This window comes from Carlito syrichta, unplaced genomic scaffold (assembly GCF_000164805.1).
Source record: "Carlito syrichta isolate Samal-C Ts95f unplaced genomic scaffold, Tarsius_syrichta-2.0.1 Scaffold308224, whole genome shotgun sequence".
NCBI lineage: Eukaryota > Metazoa > Chordata > Mammalia > Primates > Tarsiidae > Carlito > Carlito syrichta.
In genome coordinates, this window is record NW_007252320.1 from 643,604 (window position 1) to 664,786 (window position 21,183).

Genomic DNA, 21,183 nt, shown 5'->3' on the forward strand with positions numbered 1-21,183 from the left:
TTAGAGACAGACAGCCCTCCAAAGACTCAGATGGAGACGCGCCTCAATCCTCAGACTAATTTTTCATTATGGAAGCAGAAATCAAGTAAAAGCCAACTTATATTCCTTTAATTATGGAACGTTTTAACCATACAGAAAAAAACACATGATCATAACCATTGTTTCTGGCATAAAGTTCTTTTTTACTTTCTTTTTAAGAGTGACAAATGAATTTTTCCAGACATTTAACTGTGCAGTGTTTCAAAAGTGAAATACAGGTTGAGCATCCCAAATCCAAAATCCAGAGTCTTCCAGAATCCCAGATTTTTCAGCCCTAGGATTGTAAAGGAAATGCTCGTTGGAGCATTTTAGATTTCGGATTTTGGGAAATATTTCAAATATTCACAAATACTCCCAAAGTGGAAAAAATCTGAAACACTTCTGCACTTTAATAAGTGATGCTCATCTGTAGTGAGTGCGTAGTTGGAAGTCAGAACACATTCTTCCAGCGAAGCAAACCTATCTGACACACAATATGGTCGACATACAGAGATTTGAGATGAAAAGCCGTAAAACGATAGGATTGCTGGCTGTCATTTTACCACTAAGGATACAGAGGAGTGGTAAATCAGATTAGATTGTGGACCTTTTTTGTTGAAGGTGCTTTCTCTGCTACCACACGTTACTAGCACTAGTTGCCTTATTAAGGCAGAGTTTCAAATTTCGTCATCCAGAAACCACTAGGAACACATGCAGTTACAGAGAAGTTGGCTTCATTTAGCTTTGTATCAGCAGGGACCAATGTCCCTGGAAGACCTGGGGATTATCTTGGAAAGGAAACCTGAGGCTGTGCTTGGACTGAATGATTTGAAGTTGGGATTAGGGAAATGGGGCCAGATCTGGGTTGCATGTGGTTGGGAAGCAGGCACAAATCAGTGATTGGGGAGTTTAACAATTTTTTTTTTTGAGTTGGAGTCTCACTCCGTTGCCCAGGCTGGAGTGCAGTGGCATGCTCACGGCCACCCCAGCGTCAACCTGCTGGGCTCTGGCAATTCTTCCACCTAAGCCTTGCAAGTAACCAGAACTACAGATGCATGCTACCATGCCTGGCTAATTTCTTATTTATTGTAGAGACAAGGACTCACCAAGTTGTATGGGATGGTCTCGAACCAGCTGGCCCAGGCAGTCCACTCACCTCGGCCTCCCAAAGGGCTGGGATGACAGACTGAGCCACCGAGCCCGACTGACAGTTTTTATCTAGGAGGCAGGTAGTTAACATGGAATCAGAGTGGCCATTTAATAAAGAATTCTTGGCAATCACACACGTTAGTGAGAAAATGGGGCATCTGGTCATTTTTGTGGTGAGAGTATGGGCCCATCTGTGTGCTGTTCTGAGCACTCTTTACATTCTGATGGGAGTACCAGCAATGAGTTGTCAGTAAAATCGGTCTTTACTTCTCTGGTGTCAGTAGGGCTGATTTCATTTGTTCAACAATGTACTTAATTTTATATCTGAAGTGAGTATGTCTTAGTGGTCATTGTTTTTAAACATTATACTTGCTCAGTGGTTATATCTTAAGTTAAAAAAAAAAAAAAAGCACCCGGGCGTGGTGGCTCAAGCCTGTGATCCCAGCACTTTGGGAGGCCAAGGTGAGGGGATTGCCTGAGCCTACGGGTTTGAGAATAGCCTGGACAACTTGGCAAGACTGCATCTCTACAATCAATCAAAAAATTAGCCGGGTGTGGTAATGCGCGCCTGTAGTTCCAGCTACTCAGAAGGCTGAGGCAGAAGGATCGCCTGAGTCCAACAGGTCGAGGCTGCGTGTGGCTGTGAGCAAGCCCCTGCACTCCAGCCTGGGCGATGGAGTAAGACTCCAACTCAAAAAAAAAAAAAAAAACTTATTAAAAAATATTAGCTGGGTGTGGTGGTATGCACCTGTGGTTCCAGCTACTTAGAAGGCTGAAGCGAAAGGATTACCTGAGCCCAGCAGGTCGAGGCTGCGGTGGCTGTGAACAAACCACTGCACTCTAGCCTGGGCGATGGAGTAAGACTCCAACTCAAAAATAAATCAAATGGATAGTTTTCTCCTACCTTGAGAAACTTAGGGAAAAAAAAAAAAATCATCGTAATAACTTTGTCCTATGCTTAAATTTGATGTGGAAGCAGATAAAACTGTGGTGGTGTTACTAAAGTATACTTACAATTGAAACATATCTTTATGGTTCTCAGAGGTGCCATCCAGTTATTGATCAAGAGGTAATGTTCATGGTGTGTTAGTTGTAGTGCCAAAAGCACAAAGTGTCAAATCAGTAGAAAATGTGGAAAATCAATTAAAAGACTTTAGGAGAACAATCGGATGTAAGAGAGGCAGTGTGGGATGGTGAAGCGTAGAACAGACATCGATCTTGGTTTTTGTCCAAGCTTTGCCACCTTGTGGTCCACAGTGGCTTTGCCACTTTGTGAACTTGGTCCCTTCATCTTTCTGCCCCTCAGTTTCCTCATCTATAACGATGAGGAAGTTGAACAGAACGTCTCTGTGTTTCTTCTAAAGTTTCTGTCCTTAAGTCTGTTTGAAGATAGAATTTCTTCTTTTGAAAATACTAGCTTATTTGGTCAGTGGGGCTGGTCGTGCATTTTATGGCATTATTATTCAGCCCTTGAAGACAGGAGTATTTGAGGGCTTTGAAAGCTATTCCAGCAGGAAGCTGATCTGTGTCATTTCCTTCCTCCCAGGAATGGCTAGACCTCAATGAACCATATTGCGAGTCCATCCCCTTTGTAGTTTCCTGAAATGAATGACCGGGGTGTTTTCTCCTCAGAAAATAACAAGAGAAAAATGCTGAGGGGGGCCTCTACATTCGGGACTTTGCAGTCCAGGTATTAAATGTGACAGTTTTATTTTGTAAGTTTTAATTTTGTGACTACAAAATAACGTAGGTAGTTAAGTATTGTGTTACATGCAAATTTTGAAATAATGCAGAAACCCCAAAAGTAAAAGAAATCCATCAAAAAGGTGCATAATTTCAAAGATGACTGACCAGGAGGTTTGGAAACTATGTGTGTAGGATTACCCTGTGGTCGCTGTACTCTAGCAACTGACAGAATGCCTTCGGTTTAGTCTGTATCGGGCTGTATGCTGTCACCAATGGCATTCAAGTTTCTGTTCATGTGGGATGGTATATAATGTGCATTTAGAACTAAACATCTTTTCATAGCCTTTGAAGATGTCCACCAGGTATACGTCAAGTGGTATGTTAATGGGGATGTTAGCGATAGTGCCAGAACACCCCCTCCCAGATCAGAAACTCGGTAACAGCAATGCTAAACTCTCCGAAGGTCAAACAACCTGGGGGACGCATCCTGCCGTTCGTTTAGGGGAAAGAGCCCAGAGCACACTTCTAGTCGTGAGTTGATACAGCAAAGTAGTTTTTAGAGTGGGACTCTGGAGTGAGCTGCTTGACGCTGTCATTATGAACTTTGTAGACTTAGGCGAGTTACTTAGCTTCTCTGGGCCTCAATTTCCCCATCTGTAGAATGGGATGAGTTTAAAACCTACCTCAAAGGTTGTGTGGCACATAGTAACCATGATGAAGACACAGACTGCTGGGCCCACTGGCCAGAGATTCTGATTCAGTAGATCTCAGGTAGGGCATTTACATGGGACGGATTCCATGGTGGTGCTGATGCGCCTGGCCCTGGGGAAACACTTTGCAGACCACCATGCTGTGCTTTGTACAAACAAAGGCACACGTGAGTGTTGGTTTTACAGAATAAAAGGCTTAGTGTTTTGGAACCTGACACTTTTCTCTTGTTTAATGCATTGTGAATATGTTCCCTTTCATTATTTATTCTGATAACATATGGTTTTAAGCTGCATTGTATACCATTATGAGATTTTTAAGTGGTTTCCACTTTTTTGCTATTGTAGATCATACTGGAATAAATATTCTCTCTGTTTATCTCTTTGGGGTAAATTTTTAGAAGTGGAATTCGGGTTCAAGGATATGTCCATGGGAAGCCCTTTTGCCACATACTACCAGCAAATTCTTCAGAAAGGAAGTAGTAAAAATGTATCCTCTTACAAGTATCTATGACAATAGACACTGATTTTCTAAATGTAAGGAAATGAGGAGAAGAGATTTTGTCACTTTTTTCATGTGAATTTGGGCTTTGGTGGGAGTAGGCAAAGATATGTCTGAAAAAAACGAGGGGAAGAGTTAAGAGGGCTGAATTGTTGCTTCATTTCAAGGGAGTTTCTGGGATCCAGGTTTGAAGTATGTAATGATGCTGTGATATATACTTGATACAGGTGATTTTACGTAAAGAATAATAAACATTGCTTCATTTTTATTTGCCATATATGGTGTTTGTGAGTACTGCTGCTAGTTCAAGAGTCTTGATTTTTAAAAATGTGTTTCTTGACTATGATAGCTAGGAGACCCCTGGATTTTGAGTTCAGTAATAAAGTCAACTCTACTCCACATTCTATGTGGGTTCTCTAGCCCTGGGCAAAGCCGTTGAGGCTCTTCTGGGGTGACTTGAGTGAGGGTGGATGCATCTGGGTTCAGCATCACTGCCAGGACACCTACTCAAAGTAGGCTTCGTGTGGAGACGTCAGTGGTTCTTGGAACACAAGTGAGGGAGTAAAGACCAGGGTAGTGTGTATGAGGAATCTGAGGGTACCTCCACAGGTGATCTGGCCCTCATGATGGTCCCAGACCTCTACAACCCTTTGTTTTAAGCCTGTGGTGGTGATCAACAGATAAGCTGAACTCTTCCTCCTTAAGAAACAGTTTTTTAAAGACACAGCGTCTCACTCTCACCCAGGCTGGAGGGCAGTAGTGTGATTCTAGCTCACTGCAGCCTCGAACTCCTAGGCTCAAATGATCCTCCTGCCTCAGCCTTGAGCACTTCTTTATTATCAGAACCTTTAGCTTAGGAAGGGGTCTCAAGGGTCATGTGACCCATCCTTCTCTTTTTACAGATAAGGAAGTTAAATAATTTATTATTTTCAATTAAGCCTCACTGTATAAGAGGGTATTTATTTATTTATTTTTATCAACCTTGGAATAGAGCTGACTGCTTTTTATTTCCTTTTTCTGGAAGTGCTGAGTTTTTTGGGGGTTTTTTTGTTTGTTGGTTTGTTTGTTTGAGTTGGAGTCTCACTCTGTCGCCCAGACTGGAGTGCAGCCGCTTCTGGCCACCGCAGCCTCGGCCTGCTGGGCTCCGGCGATCCTTTCGCCTCAGCCTTCCAAGTAGCCAGAATTACAGGTATGCGCTACCACGACCGGCTGATTTTTTGATTTATTGTAGAGATGAGGTCTCGCTGCCCAGGCGGGTCTTGAACCCGCGGGCTCAGGCTGGTTTTTTTTGAGTTGGAGTCTCACTCTGTCACCCAGCCTGGAGCCTGGGTGCGGTGGCATCTCCTGGCCACCGCAGCCTCGACCTGCTGGGCTCCAGTGATCCTTCCGCCTCAGCCTTCCAAGTAGTTGGAACTACAGGCGCGCGCTACCACGCCCAGCTAATTTTTGATTTATTGTAGAGATGAGGTCTCACCAAGTTGCCCAGGCAGGTCTCGAACCCACAGGCTCAGGCAATCCACTCACCTCAGCCTCCCAAAGCGCGGGATTACAGGCTGAGCCACCGAGCCCAGCTTGTTTTTTTAAGTCAAAGTCTCACTCCATCGCCCAGGCTGGAGTGCAGTGGCATGCTCCCAGTCACCGCAGCCTCGACCTGCTGGGCTCTGGCGATCCTTCTGCCTCAGCCTTCCAAGGAACTGGAAATAAAAGCGCATACTACCATGCCCTGCTAATTTTTGATTTATTGTAGAGACAAGATCTTGCCAAGTTGCCCAGGCTGTTCTCTAACCTGTGGGCTCAGGCAACCCATTCACCTCGGCCTCCCATAGTGCTGGGATTACAGGCTGAGCCACCACGCCCGACCAGAGCTGAGTTTTTGAGAATTGAGGTGGGCGCAGTGTGGACAGGCAATGCTGGAAGGACGGACAGTGCTGCAGGGAGCAAGGGTGTCCCACGGGCTTCTCGCTTAGCCTGGGGAAGTGAACTGATTTCCAGTCCTCCTGCACTCTCCTGAGCCATGAGTCCTGTCTCACCATGCTGACTCCTGGCGGAGGCTGAGTTCAGAACTGCAGACTCCTTACGTGGTGTCCCCAAAGGCTTCAGAGTAATCCCGGACGAAGAGCACCTCTGTCTGTGCCAGTCTCGTGTTTTTAAAAAATTTCCATACCAATTTTCTTATTGCAATTCAAAACCTTGCTTTCTTCTTTTCCTTTCTGTAAAGAAACACATGTGGCAATGCTTTCTTTTCAAAAGCAGCAGCTGCCCTGAACATCACTGTGCCTTTTACCACTGGGTGACACTGTTAGACCACAGAACACGCTTCACCGGCAAACTCAAGAGTCCTTGAACTTCAGGTTTCATCAAGCTACTTGACGCAGGATAGAAGCTCTGCACTGCTTAGAAGTCATCTATCAAATGTTATTTGATAACTGTAATTTATCAATCTAAGGCAATTTTAAGGCCAATGAGTTTAAGGCAATCAGTTATTAAAGAAATCCATTAATTGGACAGGATTTCAATTGCTTAGAGGTTTGTGAGATTAATGAGCTGCATATTAATGGACTACTAATTATTTCATGAGAATATTTATGCAAGCCAATGTAGTAATATTTATTTCCCACCAGACAAAAATCTGTGGCAAAAGTCTCGTTGTTCATATGCAGCAATTAAAGTTATGGATTTTTAGTGAGGATTTTATTGAGCTGTCTTAAGAGAGAGCTTTTCTATTGATTAGAAAAATGAGCATTTCTTCCCTGTTCTGATCTATATCAAGAAGAACGTGTCTCTGACTAGTTCTGAGTTCCTGCAAGATTAAATGAGGATGGAGAATTTGTTCAAAGCGAAGGTTGACCCTACCTCCCCTGTTTTTGGCTGCATCTGTAAATCTGAGGTCTACCCCTCTACGCTTGACTTGAGCATTAACTGGTCAAATTCAGCTGAACAGTATGTGACCGAGATGTTTCCAAGGATAAGAAATGAGTAGGAGACAGGCCTCCCTTTTTGTGTTTAATGTGAGAAATAATAAAACTTCCAACTGAATTTTAATAGAAGCCAACTTTGGTATCCTAAGAGAGGTGTTAACAATGTCCTGCAGAGATCTGAAGGGAAACGGTCAGGAGGAATCAGGGAAGACTTGAGGGAGTGAGTTCCTCCATTTGGACACTCGGATCCTTCCGCGTTGGCCCTGTTCATTCAGTATATTTGTCTAAAGTGCCCCAGCGTGACTGACTCACTGCCCGCGGCTGGGGAACGCAAAGGGGAGTAAAAGCAGCGGTTTGCGGGCCCCCATGGAGCCCAGCCAAAGGCACCAGGAGTTTGCAGCTGCAGCTTTCAGTTCTTCTGTGTTTGCGCAGCACCGAGTGGCTGCTTTCACCTTACTTTGCATGGCTGACGTTCAAGGCCTTGTTCCAGAGCTGTCCGGGAGGAATCCCTTCTGTAGGATCCGCCTCTGTGTCCTTGAAGAGGGACATCTTGGTTATACGTGGAAAATTAGCTCACTGGGCAGAAGAGTGCACAAGTGTTAATTCATGGACGCAAGAGAGCACCACGTGAAATCGTATGCTGTGGTTCAAGTGAGAGGAGGTGTCTGATGAGGAAAGACCATGGGAAGCCGGTGGGAGAGGCGGGCTGTGAGCTGAATCCTGGCAGGGGGCCTGGGGTTTTCACTGACCTGGAGGAGGGAATTCCGCCTGGGAGGAAAGCAGGAACAGAGGAGGAGATAGGAATGTGTGTACTGGCTGGCCAGAGGCAAGCATTGATGCCTGAGAGGAGCCAGACGTTTGGAAGGTGCTGGAAGGTCCAGCTGCTGAGAAGCTGAGGCCAAGGGAGGCCAAGCAGTTTACCAGTCTATCCTGGTGTGGCACTCATGCTCAGCTGGGTGGCTCTTGATCTGATTCTGTTCGTTAGTTCATAAGATTCAGCTGAGATGCAGCTGGATTAGCGAGAAAGGTGGCCAGGAGGCTTGGAGGCCCGTGAGAAGCCAAGTGCACGGTTCTGAGAATGAGGATGAACATGTGCGCTTGAATTCTAGCAGCGGTGCTGGGATGGTTTGCAAATACATTTATGCAAAGGAATCGAAGATAGATTGTTCCCCTATTAAGACTGAGGGTTAGGACAAGTCAGAGATAACTTAGGCTTGAAACCTGGGGGATGGAACCTTTGGGAACAGTAAGGAAGTTAAGGGAAGGCCATGAGGAATTGTTTTTCAGCAGGGAATGGAGTGTATGGTGTCACTGCCTCTGATCAATAACAGCTTTAACTCAAGTTTGCCTGGGCTATCTTCCATTGCAGTACAAGCTCTGTGGGGCAGGGTCTGTCCTGTGGGTGTCCTGCCTGGCACCTGGGCAGGGTCTGGTCCCTGAGAGGCCCCCAGTAAGTGGTGAGCAGCTTGACAGCTGTTGATTTGGAGGCAAACTTTCCGGTAGGAGGTAGGATCTTCATGCATACTTTAGAAATGGTGCACGTAATGCAGAGGATAAGAGCGTACGGGGTCTCCAGAGGCAAGACAGAGAGGAGAGGGCAGGGCTGCGCCCCCATGCCTGGACAGCTGCTGGCGCTGAGGGAATGGGAAGGCAGAGGGAGCTTGGGTAGAAGGCCAGGGGAAGGACAGGGAGGGGCTGGTCCAAGGGGCTGGTCTCCAAATAAAGGAGGAGATGGACAACAGCATCACATCCAGGGAGAGGCTGAGGAGAACGGCACCAAGGAGGTCAGAGCCCCAGGAGTCGAGAGGAAACAACCCTGGGTGTGGACGACGGTGTGAATGGGAGCACGCCAAAGAAGGGCATTTGTTTTCTGTCAGTGACCCATGGTGGCTGTTTGTCCTTGGCTGCCTCACGGATCCAAGGACGGACCTTGAGGGCATGGGCATCTCTTATCTGAAAGGACATCTGACAGGCCAGGGGACACAGCCAGCCTCTAGATAGCAGTTGGTCAGGAGGCTCTTTGCCAAGGCCCTTCTCAGGGTGGAGTCTCCCAGTTAGTGGTTAGGCCCAGCCATTTTCCTGGTAGTAAGCCCAAATTCGTTTGTCTGATTGGTAAGCCACTCTGTGCTTTTGGACTTCTGATGGGACTGACCAGGCGGGAACATGCAGCACTGCTGAGCAGAACAGGCTGTGACTTGCTACCTTTATGGCTGTGCTGCGTGTCATCTCTGCATAGCGCCAATACTAGGCATCTTGTGGCCTTTCTGGTTTCTCAGGCAGGTGTGCTGCTGTGGGCCAAGTCTGAGGAGCATCCCTCCCTCCCGTCACATACCACTCACGGATCTTGGATAGTCTGCAGCCCCCCAGGGAATTCTAGAATGTGCGTGAGAACGGAGGGAGGGAGTGTGCAGAGTTTGTGTCTTTTCTTAAGTACCAGAACTCATTTAGGCAACTGAGTGAGAAGCATCACCAAGAATCAGCCTCTTACCAGGACAAGGGCATATGAAGTTGGCTGAGGACCCTTGATGGGTTTTATTCACCTTTTAAGGCAGTCTCACTTCTCCCGACTCAACAACTGAGTGAATCTTAATTTTTTTATATTAGTTTTTTTCTACCTAGAGACTTCATCTCACATACCCAAAGGGTTTTTGTTTTCATTTTCTCTTTATATTTTGTCTCCAGACTTTTCTAAGTTAGTTTGAATATTCAACTTTCTAGCAAAACTGGATTATTTAAGAACTGCCTTAAAAAAAACCTTTTACTTTGTCATTGAGTTGATATTATTTGGTAAAATCTGCTTCTTTTTAGCAAAGCATTGGACTTTGGGGAGCTACAGGGCAGAAGAAATTTAGTTGCCGGAATAGTTTAGTAGTTTTTATGGAAAGCAACCCAAACGATCATTGGTTGACTGTCAGCCTTATCGACTTCTGCACAGGCAGGAGCAGGGTCGAGGGTGTCTGACTTTGGAATAAGCCTCTGCCTCAGTTGTAGCCTCTGGATAGTGGCTGTCTGTGTACAAGTAATGTTTCTGTTAGGTATGCATGTAAATGTACTGTTGATAGTATAGACACTTGATGTCTGATGCCAATAGAATGACATGTAGAAACATAAAACTATTTATTCATTTGTGAATTTATAGATGTGTAAGATGAGATCTCGCTGTGTTACCCAGGCTGGTCTTGAACTCCTGGGCTCAAGCAGTCTTCTTGCCTTCACCTTGCAAAGTGCTGAGATTACAGGCATGAGCCATGCACCCGGCCAGAAACGTAAAATATTATAGTGCATTTTAGGACATTTTTGCTACCTGCCCTCAGTCCATTGCTCGTCTGCTCACCCCTTTTCCACGGGGCTTGACCGAACATTAAGCAGACATGCTCTAAAAAGATTTCGCCTGTGACGGTTTGGGCTTTTTCAGTGGAGTTATCTACTAACGGGTGCTTTGTCCAGATTCTCCAAGGGGCCGTGAGAAGTTAGATACATTGAGAACATTAATCAGATTTTCTTGATGTTTTTAGAGTTAAACTCTGTATATCAGGCTAAGCTAGAAGATGTGATGATTTTATAGGGCTCTTCTTTTTATATCATAGCTCTGTGCTCAGAGTAGTTATTCACACCTGATTAAGGAAAAATCTCAGAGAAGTAGGCAGTTCTCTTTTACAGATAAGACTGAAACGCAGTTTGGAAAATGGTCAGAATTTCTGAGGCTTGGCAGGATCGAGCTGTCAGCTCCAGCTCCACTCTCTACACTAGTCGTGTCTGTCAGGCATTTTCTTTCTTCTCCAGCATATGCCCTCTCCTTGTCCTCTCTCCCTTTCTGTCACCCTTCCACATTCATATTGGAAAAATAAACAGAGGCCAAGATTGGGTTCAACATTCATCTTCTGTGTCTAAACAAGTATACTTTCAGTATATGGTTATTCACATTCGTGTTGATCAAACATTAGTTAATGGGGAGTTGGAGTAATGAATTGGTTTGTTGGGACTCCGGCTGCTCAGGTTTTTGAGTGTCTGCCACGTGGGCAGGTATTGTGTATGATGGATGTTTCTCTGTGAGTTTTCTTTAATGCTTAGAACAATTCTGCACAGGCAGGTGTGCTAGCTCTGCTTTCCATTTGAGGAAATCAAGACTGAGGTGAATAATTTGTATAAAATCATATAACTGGTAAGTGAGCTAACCCGGATTTGAGTCCCGGATGGGTAGTCTTCAAACCTGGATGCTCTTTTCCATTTTACCGTGTGACTTCTCATGGACTGAGCAAGGCTTGAGATGGATGCAACAACAAAACAGCAATAATATAGAAGGAAACAAGTGATTTCTAGATGGTAATTTTAATAGTGATTTAATATGTGTTGTATTTATTGAACTATGACATAGATACCAAGAGGGGCATGCACTGAAAAAGTGTACTGATGGGTGAATTTTCAGACTGAACACACCTGTATAACCCGAATCGGTGTCGGGAAATCACCTCCAGACCCTGCAAGCCCCACTTTTATTGCCATCTGCTCACTACTCACTCCTACAACAACCATGATCCGGATACCTAACACCAAAGGGTGGCGTGGCCTACTTTTGGACATTATATCCACAGAATCATCCAGTATGTGCTCTTTGTGTTGCTTCTTTTGATCAATGTCCTATCTGTGCAATCCAGTCTTGCTTCTACTTGCAGGGTTGTCTGTTTATCCTCACTCACTGCTGCACAGTGTCCAGTGTATCAACACTCCATGATTTCTTTATCCGTCTTGCTGTGTGTGGACATTTGGGTGGCTTCCGGTTTCAGGCTGTTATAAACAGCACTGCCGCAACCACTCTTATATAAAGACATTTGTATGTTTTAATGGAAATGTCTTTCCTGCCTCTTGTCTATTTCAGTGTCATTCTTTACAAGATGTTTTCTGTTTGAGATTGTAAAGCTATGATGTAAGAAAGCTTCTAAAATCTTTTTGAGAGACAAAGGATATAATCTTGTTAAAGTCAAATCTGGCCAGGCTTGGTGGCTCATTCTGTAATCCCAGCACTTTGGGGGGCCAAGGCAAGTGGCTTGCCTGAGCCCGCGGGTTCAAGACCAGCCCGGCCAACTTGGCGAGACCTCATCTCTACACTAAATTAAAAAAAATTAGCATGGTAGCGCGTGCCTGTAGTTCCAACTTCTTGGAGGGCTGAGGTGGAAGGATCGCTGGAGCCCAGCAGGTCGGCGTTGGGGCGGCTGTGAGCGATGGAGTGAGACGACAACATAAAAAGAAAGTCACACTTGGTTCTTCATCTGTTATCCGAGTCCACGGAATGGCCTAGAGCTTCCCTGTGAAATGAGACTCAGGTTCAAGTCTTGATCCTGCTCTTTGTAACTACGTGACCTTGGGCAGCAGTGGCAGTGTCACTGTTACTCACCTCTTCTTACTCATTGCCAGTAACAGCGCTAATAGCACGTGACATTTACTGAAGCCTTACTGTGTTCTAAGCACTACGTTTTCTCATTTATTCTTCATAATATTTCTATGCCATAATCTATCATTGCTTTTTGGGGGGAACTGGTAAAGGCACTTGTCCAAGATCATACTTACAGTAAGTGAGGAAGCTTGGGACGTACATCAGTCAGCCCGAGCTGGAGCCCATGCTTTACAGCTGTGAGCCTCATTTGGAGACGCTGGGAATAATGACTACTACCTCCTGGGCCATAGGAAGACTCAGTGACATCAGCGATGAGGAAAAACCTCCATACAGCCACCAGGGCACACATACCTGGCCCCCCTAATGGGTTCCATCCGTCGCATCTCTCTAAATGCACAATGCTTTCCATGTGTTCTGTGGTTAACAGTTCTGGGGGGCCAGGGAGAGGCGTAGCTGCTCTCCTTTGCTCTGGTTGTCTTCAGGAAAATGGACTTGCCATTCCAATCCAGACACCTTGTTTGTGGAGCCATTGCCACCTACTGGCCAGTCCTGTTTCACCCTGGTCAAGGCTGGCTTCTCACTGATCTTGGCAGGATTGAGTTCTGCCTAATGTTTCTTGCCTTCCTTGGTAGTCTCTCTCTCTCCTCCTTCCCCATTTTCTGAATAGAAATATAAAAATATGCCTCAATTGTAAAAATACATTTTTGGGGGGATGGAAAAACTGATGAGAAAATGAATTTGATAGTTTCCCAGGAGCATCACTGTTTGGCATTTGTACAGCAGCGTATTGGCAGCAAATTTGTTCTGTGTCCGTTGTTTTAAATGACCGGCTTGGGGAGCCACAAGGGACTGTCCCATAGCAGTAGTGGAGCTTGGCAGAGTCTGGAAAAATATGCTTATGCAGATGACTCTGGTGAGATGTCGCTTCTAAGCCTGGGTACACCAGGTTTGTGGCTGCAGAGGTCTACTGGGTGCTTGCCTTTTGGTACCAAGTGATGCCACTGTCTCCTGGTCCAAGACTGAATTTTTAGGTTTGCCTCAAAGCCAGACAGGTCCAGAGTTTGTGAGATGAAGCCAATTGCTGTTTGGGAGAAATTCTCGTGTGAACTCACACTCACTTTTCTGCTTGTCTGGGGACTGTGGGTGTGAGAGGGACTTTGGATCCGAGAGAAGCTTTTTCTATTTCGGGCTGACCCGACCTGGCATTTGCCAGTCTGCACACTCTTATGTGACATTTCTCAGGATATTGCCAGAGGATTGCCAGAATGTCTTAGAGACAGCCTGGGGAACAGATTCTCTAAAGAATTCCTTGGAATTTCTTTGAGATTTCCAGAAGTTGCTGTAGCAGTTCAAAAGTTTTTTTAGCTTTCAGTGGTTATAGCACACCTGTCAACTGTATACATTGCCATATTTCATGTGATTGTTCTAAAAAGAATTCAAGTATTAGTGCTTCCAGATAGAATTAGATTCTAAATATTTAGGTAAACATGAAAATTAGCATAATCTCTAAATTCTGGTTTTTTAATCCCAGCGGGTCCGGTTTTGAACTTTATCTGTTTGATGTAGAAATGTGCAAATACAGAGCCAAAATAGTATGCTGGGGAAGGAAGCTCAGCTGCAGTGAATGCTTGTGTGATTAGCCCAGTGGTGGACATTGTCTGTGGGAATGGTGCTTCACCTTTGGAAAGCAGTCAGCACAAAATGCCATTGAATGTTACCAGTGGCTCATTCCATGGAACTCATGTTTTTTAGGGAACCAAGGCCTAGAGAAGTAGTGTGTTATATACAAAGTCACCTCGCCTCCTAAGTAAAATAACTAATGCTGTTGGTCACATAGTTTGGGCGATATTAACTTCTAGTGATTGAGTCCTCATACACGTGCCAGGGAGTATGCAGAGTCCTTGCACACACATTTCCGTCAACTCGTGCATCAACGTTCATTTTAAACCTAGGAGACCTGAGTAGTCAGGGAAGTTACGCTTTGTCCAAGATCTCAGACCAGTTTTATTTCTCCTAATTGAGCCAGCACTAATTTTCTTGCACTTGATTTTAAAACTTTATGAATAACTCACTTGACCATTGAAGTGTGGCAAGAATATCTTTGTGTTTATCTCTAGAAAAGATGTTCCTTGTGATAACAATAATATTCACTTAAAGGTACTTTACTTTTAAGGTACCAGACATTTCTGCCGCAGCTTTACTCTCAGGCTTCTGGGTCACTCCAAGCTCAGTGGGGAAACTACCCTGGCCTTTCAACCCCATTGTCAGGGCTGTACCTCCCTGGTGTGGAATCCAAATAGCTCAGGGATGCCCCTTATTGTTAGGTGACTGATGACTTTGTTGATTTCAGTAATATTTATTGAACAAACCCAAGGGGTTTGAGGAATATGAACATAAACCAAATGTGGTCTTTGCAATGAAGAGGTAAGATTTATATCCACATCGCTGTAATAGTGATTGGTGAATACTAGGAAAAGGGAGCAAAGAACATTTCATAGGCTTTGGGGAGGCTTCATGGAAGATGCAACCTTTATCTGGATCTGCAGGATGTGTGAGATTTGGCCTTGTGGAGATCTGAGGCCAAAGTGGAAGAAGGCTCAGCATGCCTGCAAGAGGGAATGGTGCTGGCCTCAGCACGATAGAGGAGGAAGAGTGTGAGAAAATGGGATGGGTGGTGTTGACCAGGAGGGTAGGGTTTGGGAGATGGAAGAGTTATCTTATCAGAATTATATTGTTCAGCATTGAGATCAGGGAGCAAAATGGTTGATGGAGGAAGGTGAGAAAGTCATTGTGATGGTTATTGCCACGTACTAGGCATGACTCCAGGGTGGCATATCACTGAGAAGTGATTGGAACCCGGATCCCAGACCATTCACCGTCACCATCACTGCCGTGAGCACACAGAGACTCCCAAAGTGGTTGCTCCAGGTCCGTTCACCCCTTTGTTACTCTTCCTAGACCCCAGTGCGGTCTACACATGAGAAGCTGCCGGGCCTCCTGCTTCTGGCCAAGGACAGGCTTAGGTCACCCAGGCCTGACCGCTGATCACACTTGCCTCCCACTGTCACCATTTGATGTCAAATAAACATCTCCAGCTCAGCATGACCAAGCCATCTGCTCCTGTCTCTCAGCCTGAGCCACTTGCTCCCGTCAGGACAACGCAAACCTTCTGGTTGCTCAGGCCAGAAACCTCCCAGTCATCCTTGATTCCTTCATGCCTTTCACACCTCATGCCAGTCCCTCAGGAAGTCCCAGAGGCTTTACCTTCAAAATATGTCTCCAGTCGGGTGGTCCACCTCCTTGACTGCAGCTGTGCTGGTCCAAACTGTCTCTCACCTGGATTACCCAAGAGCCGCCAGCCTGATGCTCTCTGCCTGCCTCCAGTCTCTTCCAAACTTAGAAGTGTCTTCTAAAACCTGAGTCACATCTTGTCACCTCTGTGCTCAAAACCCTGAAATGGTTTCCCATATCCCCTGGGGTAGAGACCAGAGTCGAGTCCTTATGCTGGCCTTCAAGTTCCCACAGCCTCTGTCCTTAACATCCTTCACTCCCGCCGGTCACCCTGGCTTCTTTGTCACCCCCTTTCCCCACCAGGCACACTCCTGCCAGGGCCTTTGCACAAGCTGTTCCCTCTGTCAGGCGGGGGCTGGCCTGCCCTTCTCACACAGCACTTGGCTCACCCTTCCTTACGTTGTTTGTTTGGGTTTGGTGTCATGGAGCTCATCCGTGGTTCAGGGAGAGAAACAGATCCTTTTATGGAAGTAAGTGGCTTCTCTGTCTAACGATTAACTAGAATGAAACTGCTGTGGACTTTCAAGACATCCGTGACTGCAGAGAGGTGTGTGTGGTGCGTTGGAGACCAGCCGAGGAGCACGCTTTTCCGCGGGGCAGTGTGTTGAAGTCAGGCTGGCTGTGATGGGCTCACTGGGTTTCCCTGTGCAAGGTTTGTACTTCTCAATTTGGTTAAGGTTGCAGGTGTTCTTGTTTTAAAAGATCAGAGCAGATAGTGTCTAAGGAATGTTTGGTGTACTTTGTTTCATACGCCTTGTCATTGACTGACTGTGAGCCTTAATCATGCAGTGATACCTAAGATATGCAAACAAATGGTGATGCTACAGTTTTTTGTTTTTAGTTGACTTATTCTTCAGATATTCATTCTCTTTATTTTCACATTAATTTTCAAAAGATGTTACTATAAAAATGTCAAGTTCCCACGGTTTCTGTTTTCACTGTCCCTCACTCCCCACCCAGATACTCAAGGAAGAGAGAAGGAGACAGTGACCAGTAACATCACTTTCATAGGCCAGAGATCCCTACCCTGAGCTCCAGAAACCTCTGCCACTGAAGCAGGGTCAGCAATGATAGGCTTATAGTGTAGACTAATTTCCGGAAACTGAAGGAAACAATAAAGGACTTAGATGCCTGTTGACTGCAAAATGAAATAGCAGGCACTAGCATTTAGAGAAATCATGGTTAGATTTAGTCTGAGCCAAGCCTGAGAACTTAAGTCTGGGAACACAACTCATATAGACCGAGAATGCATCTCAAAGTAGGTTACATGAGGCACTGTATATATACATTTTCTTTTTCTCTCTCTTTTTTTTAAGAGACAGTTATCTTACTGTGTTGTACAGATTGGAGTGCAGGGGCACAATTGAAACTCACTGCAGCCTCAAACTCCTGGACTCAGGCAATCCTTCCACCTCAGCCTCCTGAGTAACTGGGACTATAGGCACAAGCTGTTATGCCCACCTCATTAAAAACTTTTTTTTTTCCTGTAGAGACAGGGTCTCACCCAGGTTAGTCTCAAACACCTGGCCTCAAGCGATCCTTCCAGAGTACTGAGATTACAGGTGTGAGCCTCCGCACCTGGCCTTAAATTCTCTAATGGGGATACTTTGGCACAGAAAGTGAGAGAAGCAGCAGTCACATTCTTGTGGTTCTGAGTGGTACTCAGTGACACCTTGTGTAAGATAAGGTAAACATTCAAAGGAGGGCTGGGAGAAAGGCTGGGTGTTTAGGGTCTGGTGGAAGGTGACTGATTCTGTCCTGTCTTTGTTCTCTATCTGATAAATAGGTTTAGAACCAGTACCTGTCAGTGAAATAGTTAACAAACCCCGGTTACACAGGCAAGAAGAGGTCAACTTTATTTTATAAAAGTCCTAGGTTTTATGATGTATGTGCCTGACTGTAGCCATCGTGGGCCCCTGTTAAAATTTCCTTTTGAATTTTCCTTTTTCTGACATGCCCAACTCCTCCTTCTGAGGTTGACATTGAGATGTGACAGGAAGTGTCCTGTGTGACCAGAACTCAAGGTGTGTGAGCGTAATGACTGGAGTCAGGTCACAGGGCTCCTTGGCCTTAGTCCTGGGCCACATAGAACCAGGCCACCCTTCTTCTCGCCCCGTGCTCCCCAATTCCATTCTAAACACTTTAGATTTATCGGTGATGTCTCGAAGTGGGCCCGGGAGGCCACCATGTCTCAGTGTGCTCTGCCGTGCCCTGTTCTGTGGGCCTCTGCCTGTGTGAAGTCTCAGCAGAAAAGACCACCAATGCACCTGTCTCATCTTTCTCTTTCAGACGGCCCACCTGAGGATACTGATCCTAAGGACTTATATCTCATCCCAAGAAACATCATGGCCGAGCCAGACTATATAGAAGATGACAATCCTGAACTAATTAGGCCTCAGAAACTGGTCAATCCTGTTAAAACCTCCCGGAACCATCAGGATCTTCACCGAGAACTTCTTATGAATCAAAAAAGGTGCGGTGACTTCTGGAGCATAGATTTTTTTTTTATGGGACTTTAAGGTAATGAGGTTTAATTTTAATTGTATTTTCAAGGCTTCAAAGAGTCTACCATTGAACTGAAAGATACGCAGACCAAGTTAAGCATTAGGGTAATCTTTTGGAGGGAGGCCTAGTTAAAAATTATAAAAAATATTTTTAAATGGTCGGGGACAATTTTATAAAAGTTCTTCCTCCTGAGTATACTCCCGGCAGAACTAATGACTCTTGTCTCAGGAAATTTCTGTAAGTACATTTCTCCGTCCAGATTGTAGAAATGTGGCTTCCCCCTGTTTTGTCCCCAGCATATGCTAGGGTGTTTATTAAACTGAATGCAGGTTTGATCTTGCTTAATAAATTCTTAACTTCTCCCTTTTTCACACAATAGAAAAAAAAACATGGATTTGGGATTATTATGCCCCAAGCATATCAGGAATGTGTGGGTTTCTAAAATAGACCTAGAATTCAAATGCCATCATGCCTGGGAAATCACATCTGCATTTTAGTGGAAAGACCAGCAGCTTAGTAGACGCCAAAGCACAGCAGCAGTTTTCACTTACTGGGATTCTGATTGTCTTTATCTCTTGAGCCTCAATTCCCTTATCTGTAAATGGGGGGTGAGGGACTTAGTTTACCTCCAAGAAACATTTTAACTCAAAGTTTTTTTTCTATGAAACCCGTGAAAGAACTCCAAGTAGCACAGAGGCAAAAGTAAAACCAAAATTTGAAGAATAAATGTTCTCTGAATTTCAGGCTACAAATTATTCTGCAAAATAATTTAGTAGCTTGGATACTGCTGCTGTTAAACATACAGACTTGTGTTGAGTCTGTTTCCAGATATGTTAGACAGTGGACCTCCTTTCTGCCTTTCTGTGGCACGTTCTGTCTTTTTCTTGTCTACACAGCTGACTCTAGGCAGACCCAGCTCAACTGATTTGGGGAAATGCCAATTTTCCCTCAAGCACCATTGTGTAATGGGGATATGGGCTTTAAGGACAGAGAGAAATGATGTGAATCCTGGTTTGCCATTTAACTTGATCTTGGCTAAGGTAGCCTCCCCTTGAGATCGGTTTCTTCATCTATAAAGTGAGAGATAATAATATCTTTCTTATAAAAATTAAATAATAGCATGTATTAAAATGCCTGTGCAAATGCCTGACATCTAGTGAATGACTAGTTAGTCCCACTCACCTTCTACTTCCCATATGGTACCATCTGGAAAAGCTATTGTTTTCCCCCTTTTTCTTTGAAGGATTATGGTCTGGATGGAAATATATTTAAAAAAAAAAAAAGAAAGAAAGAAAGAAAAAAGGCAGGTTTTAAAATCAAATGACTGTATCACATCTTCTGTCTTCAGGCTTTTCAAGGTAGTATCTTTACTTTGGTAAAAACTTGTTAGAAATACACCAGTTCTAGAGTGAAGACTTCTCAAACACTTTCTTCTGTTTTATTCATCGTTTATTTCACATACTTTTTAGAGGCTCTGGGTTTTTATTTCTAAATTTTAGTGCCAAATAATAGAAAGCATCACATGAAGAATATCTATGTGTGGTTAAGAGATAATCAGTCTTGATTACTGGTGTGTACTGTTAAAAAATTCTTGCTGGGCTCGGTGGCTCAGCCTGTAATCCTGTGCCTTTGGGAAACTGAGGTGAGTGGATTGTCTGAGCCCGCGAGTTCGAGACCCGCTTGGGCCAGCGAGACCTCATCTCTACAATAAATCAAAAAATCAGCCGGGTGTGGTAGTGCATGCCTGTAATTCTGGCTACGTGGAAGGCTGAGGCAGAAGGATCGCCGGAGCCCAGTAGGTCAAGGCTGCGGTGGCCGGGAGTGGCCACTGCACTCCAGTCTGGGTGACAGAGTGAGACTCCAACTCAAAAAAAAAAAAAATTCTGTTTAATTTTCTACAGTTTATAAAGGCTCTTTCTATATTTTATCTTATCCTGTGATCTTTCTAATAACCCAGTGTGTGTTATCTTGAGATTACCCTACTTTGATATGTGAGTAAAACTCAGAGTAACAGGTTAAAAAAATCTTCTCCAGATTACTCAGTTTTTGGAAATAAACATAGGATTTGAGGCAGTTTATAGAGATAAATGTAGTAATAATATAAACTGGAAAATGGAATGGGGAAGTTAGAGGGAGCCAGAATGAGATCAATACAACTCAGGTTTTACACGGAGACTTGTACCTTGCTCTGCATAGGTAAAAATTTGACTCAAAGCCTTGTATCAGTTAGTTCAAACGATTTTCAAGTTACGTTTCAGAGATCATAAGTTAAAAGCAAAGATGCTGCTTAGGAGAACAAACACCCGTAGGTCTTAACTCTGAAATCTGTGCTTTTTCAAGTATCTAATGCTGCTTCTCTACTTATCATCTTTTTAGATCCAGCTCCATTTCAGGTTAAAAATCTTAGCCACTATGTCTCGTTGTTAAGACCCTGAGTCAGGTTCTCGGTTTCCATAGGTGTTTTCGGTGGCATAAAAAGACAAATTTCAAAGGTGTTGTCAAGGCATTATTTTTTTGTAGTTGAAAGGCCAGTATTGAAGAGGTCTTTAAAAAATAAGAATATTTTTCATATAATTTAAACAGATTTTATCTTCTACAAAGAATACTTTTCAGCACAAATAAGTCAGTTACTTAAACATATTCCTAAGATTGGTTCTTTGGCTTGTACATTTCCAAGTCAGTGGTTTCTAGTTTCCTATGTTTTTGGTTGGTCTTCCTTCAGCATGCTTTTCCAGACAAATAGTTCCTGAATAAACACTTGCTGCTATACAACAAGGAGAACTCTAGGGGACTTTCTAGAGGTACAGGATAGAAGTACCTGTGCTTGAATCCATGCAGTTAAAAGCAGCTAAGCCAAAAATATAGATTGAGGCAGACCAAACCAGATCACTCCAAGATTAAAGGTCAAGGGCTGAAATCCAAATACAACCTTTCCCTCTACCCCAAGGAAAGGAAAGTTAGACCAGGAGAGGTTTGGCTGGGTGGCAGGGGAGTGTGTTCTGTGATGGTTCAAGC

General features: G+C 44.4%; 1 protein-coding gene across 2 annotated transcripts in view; it reads left to right on the forward strand.

Annotated features, from left to right (window-relative positions):
- The window catches only part of FAM107B (family with sequence similarity 107 member B), a 245,460-nt gene that overhangs the window by 216,961 nt on the left and 7,316 nt on the right, over positions 1-21,183 (forward strand). The window contains exons 1-2 of one of the 2 annotated variants that reach the window (XM_021716167.1): positions 16,217-16,315; positions 17,953-18,136. In XM_021716167.1, the coding sequence (XP_021571842.1) occupies positions 16,288-16,315; positions 17,953-18,136 (212 nt within the window). In that variant the 5' untranslated portion in view covers positions 16,217-16,287. Of the gene's footprint in view, positions 1-16,216; positions 16,316-17,952; positions 18,137-21,183 lie in introns of those variants that run through there. The other variant, XM_008065316.2, reaches the window with a different exon arrangement.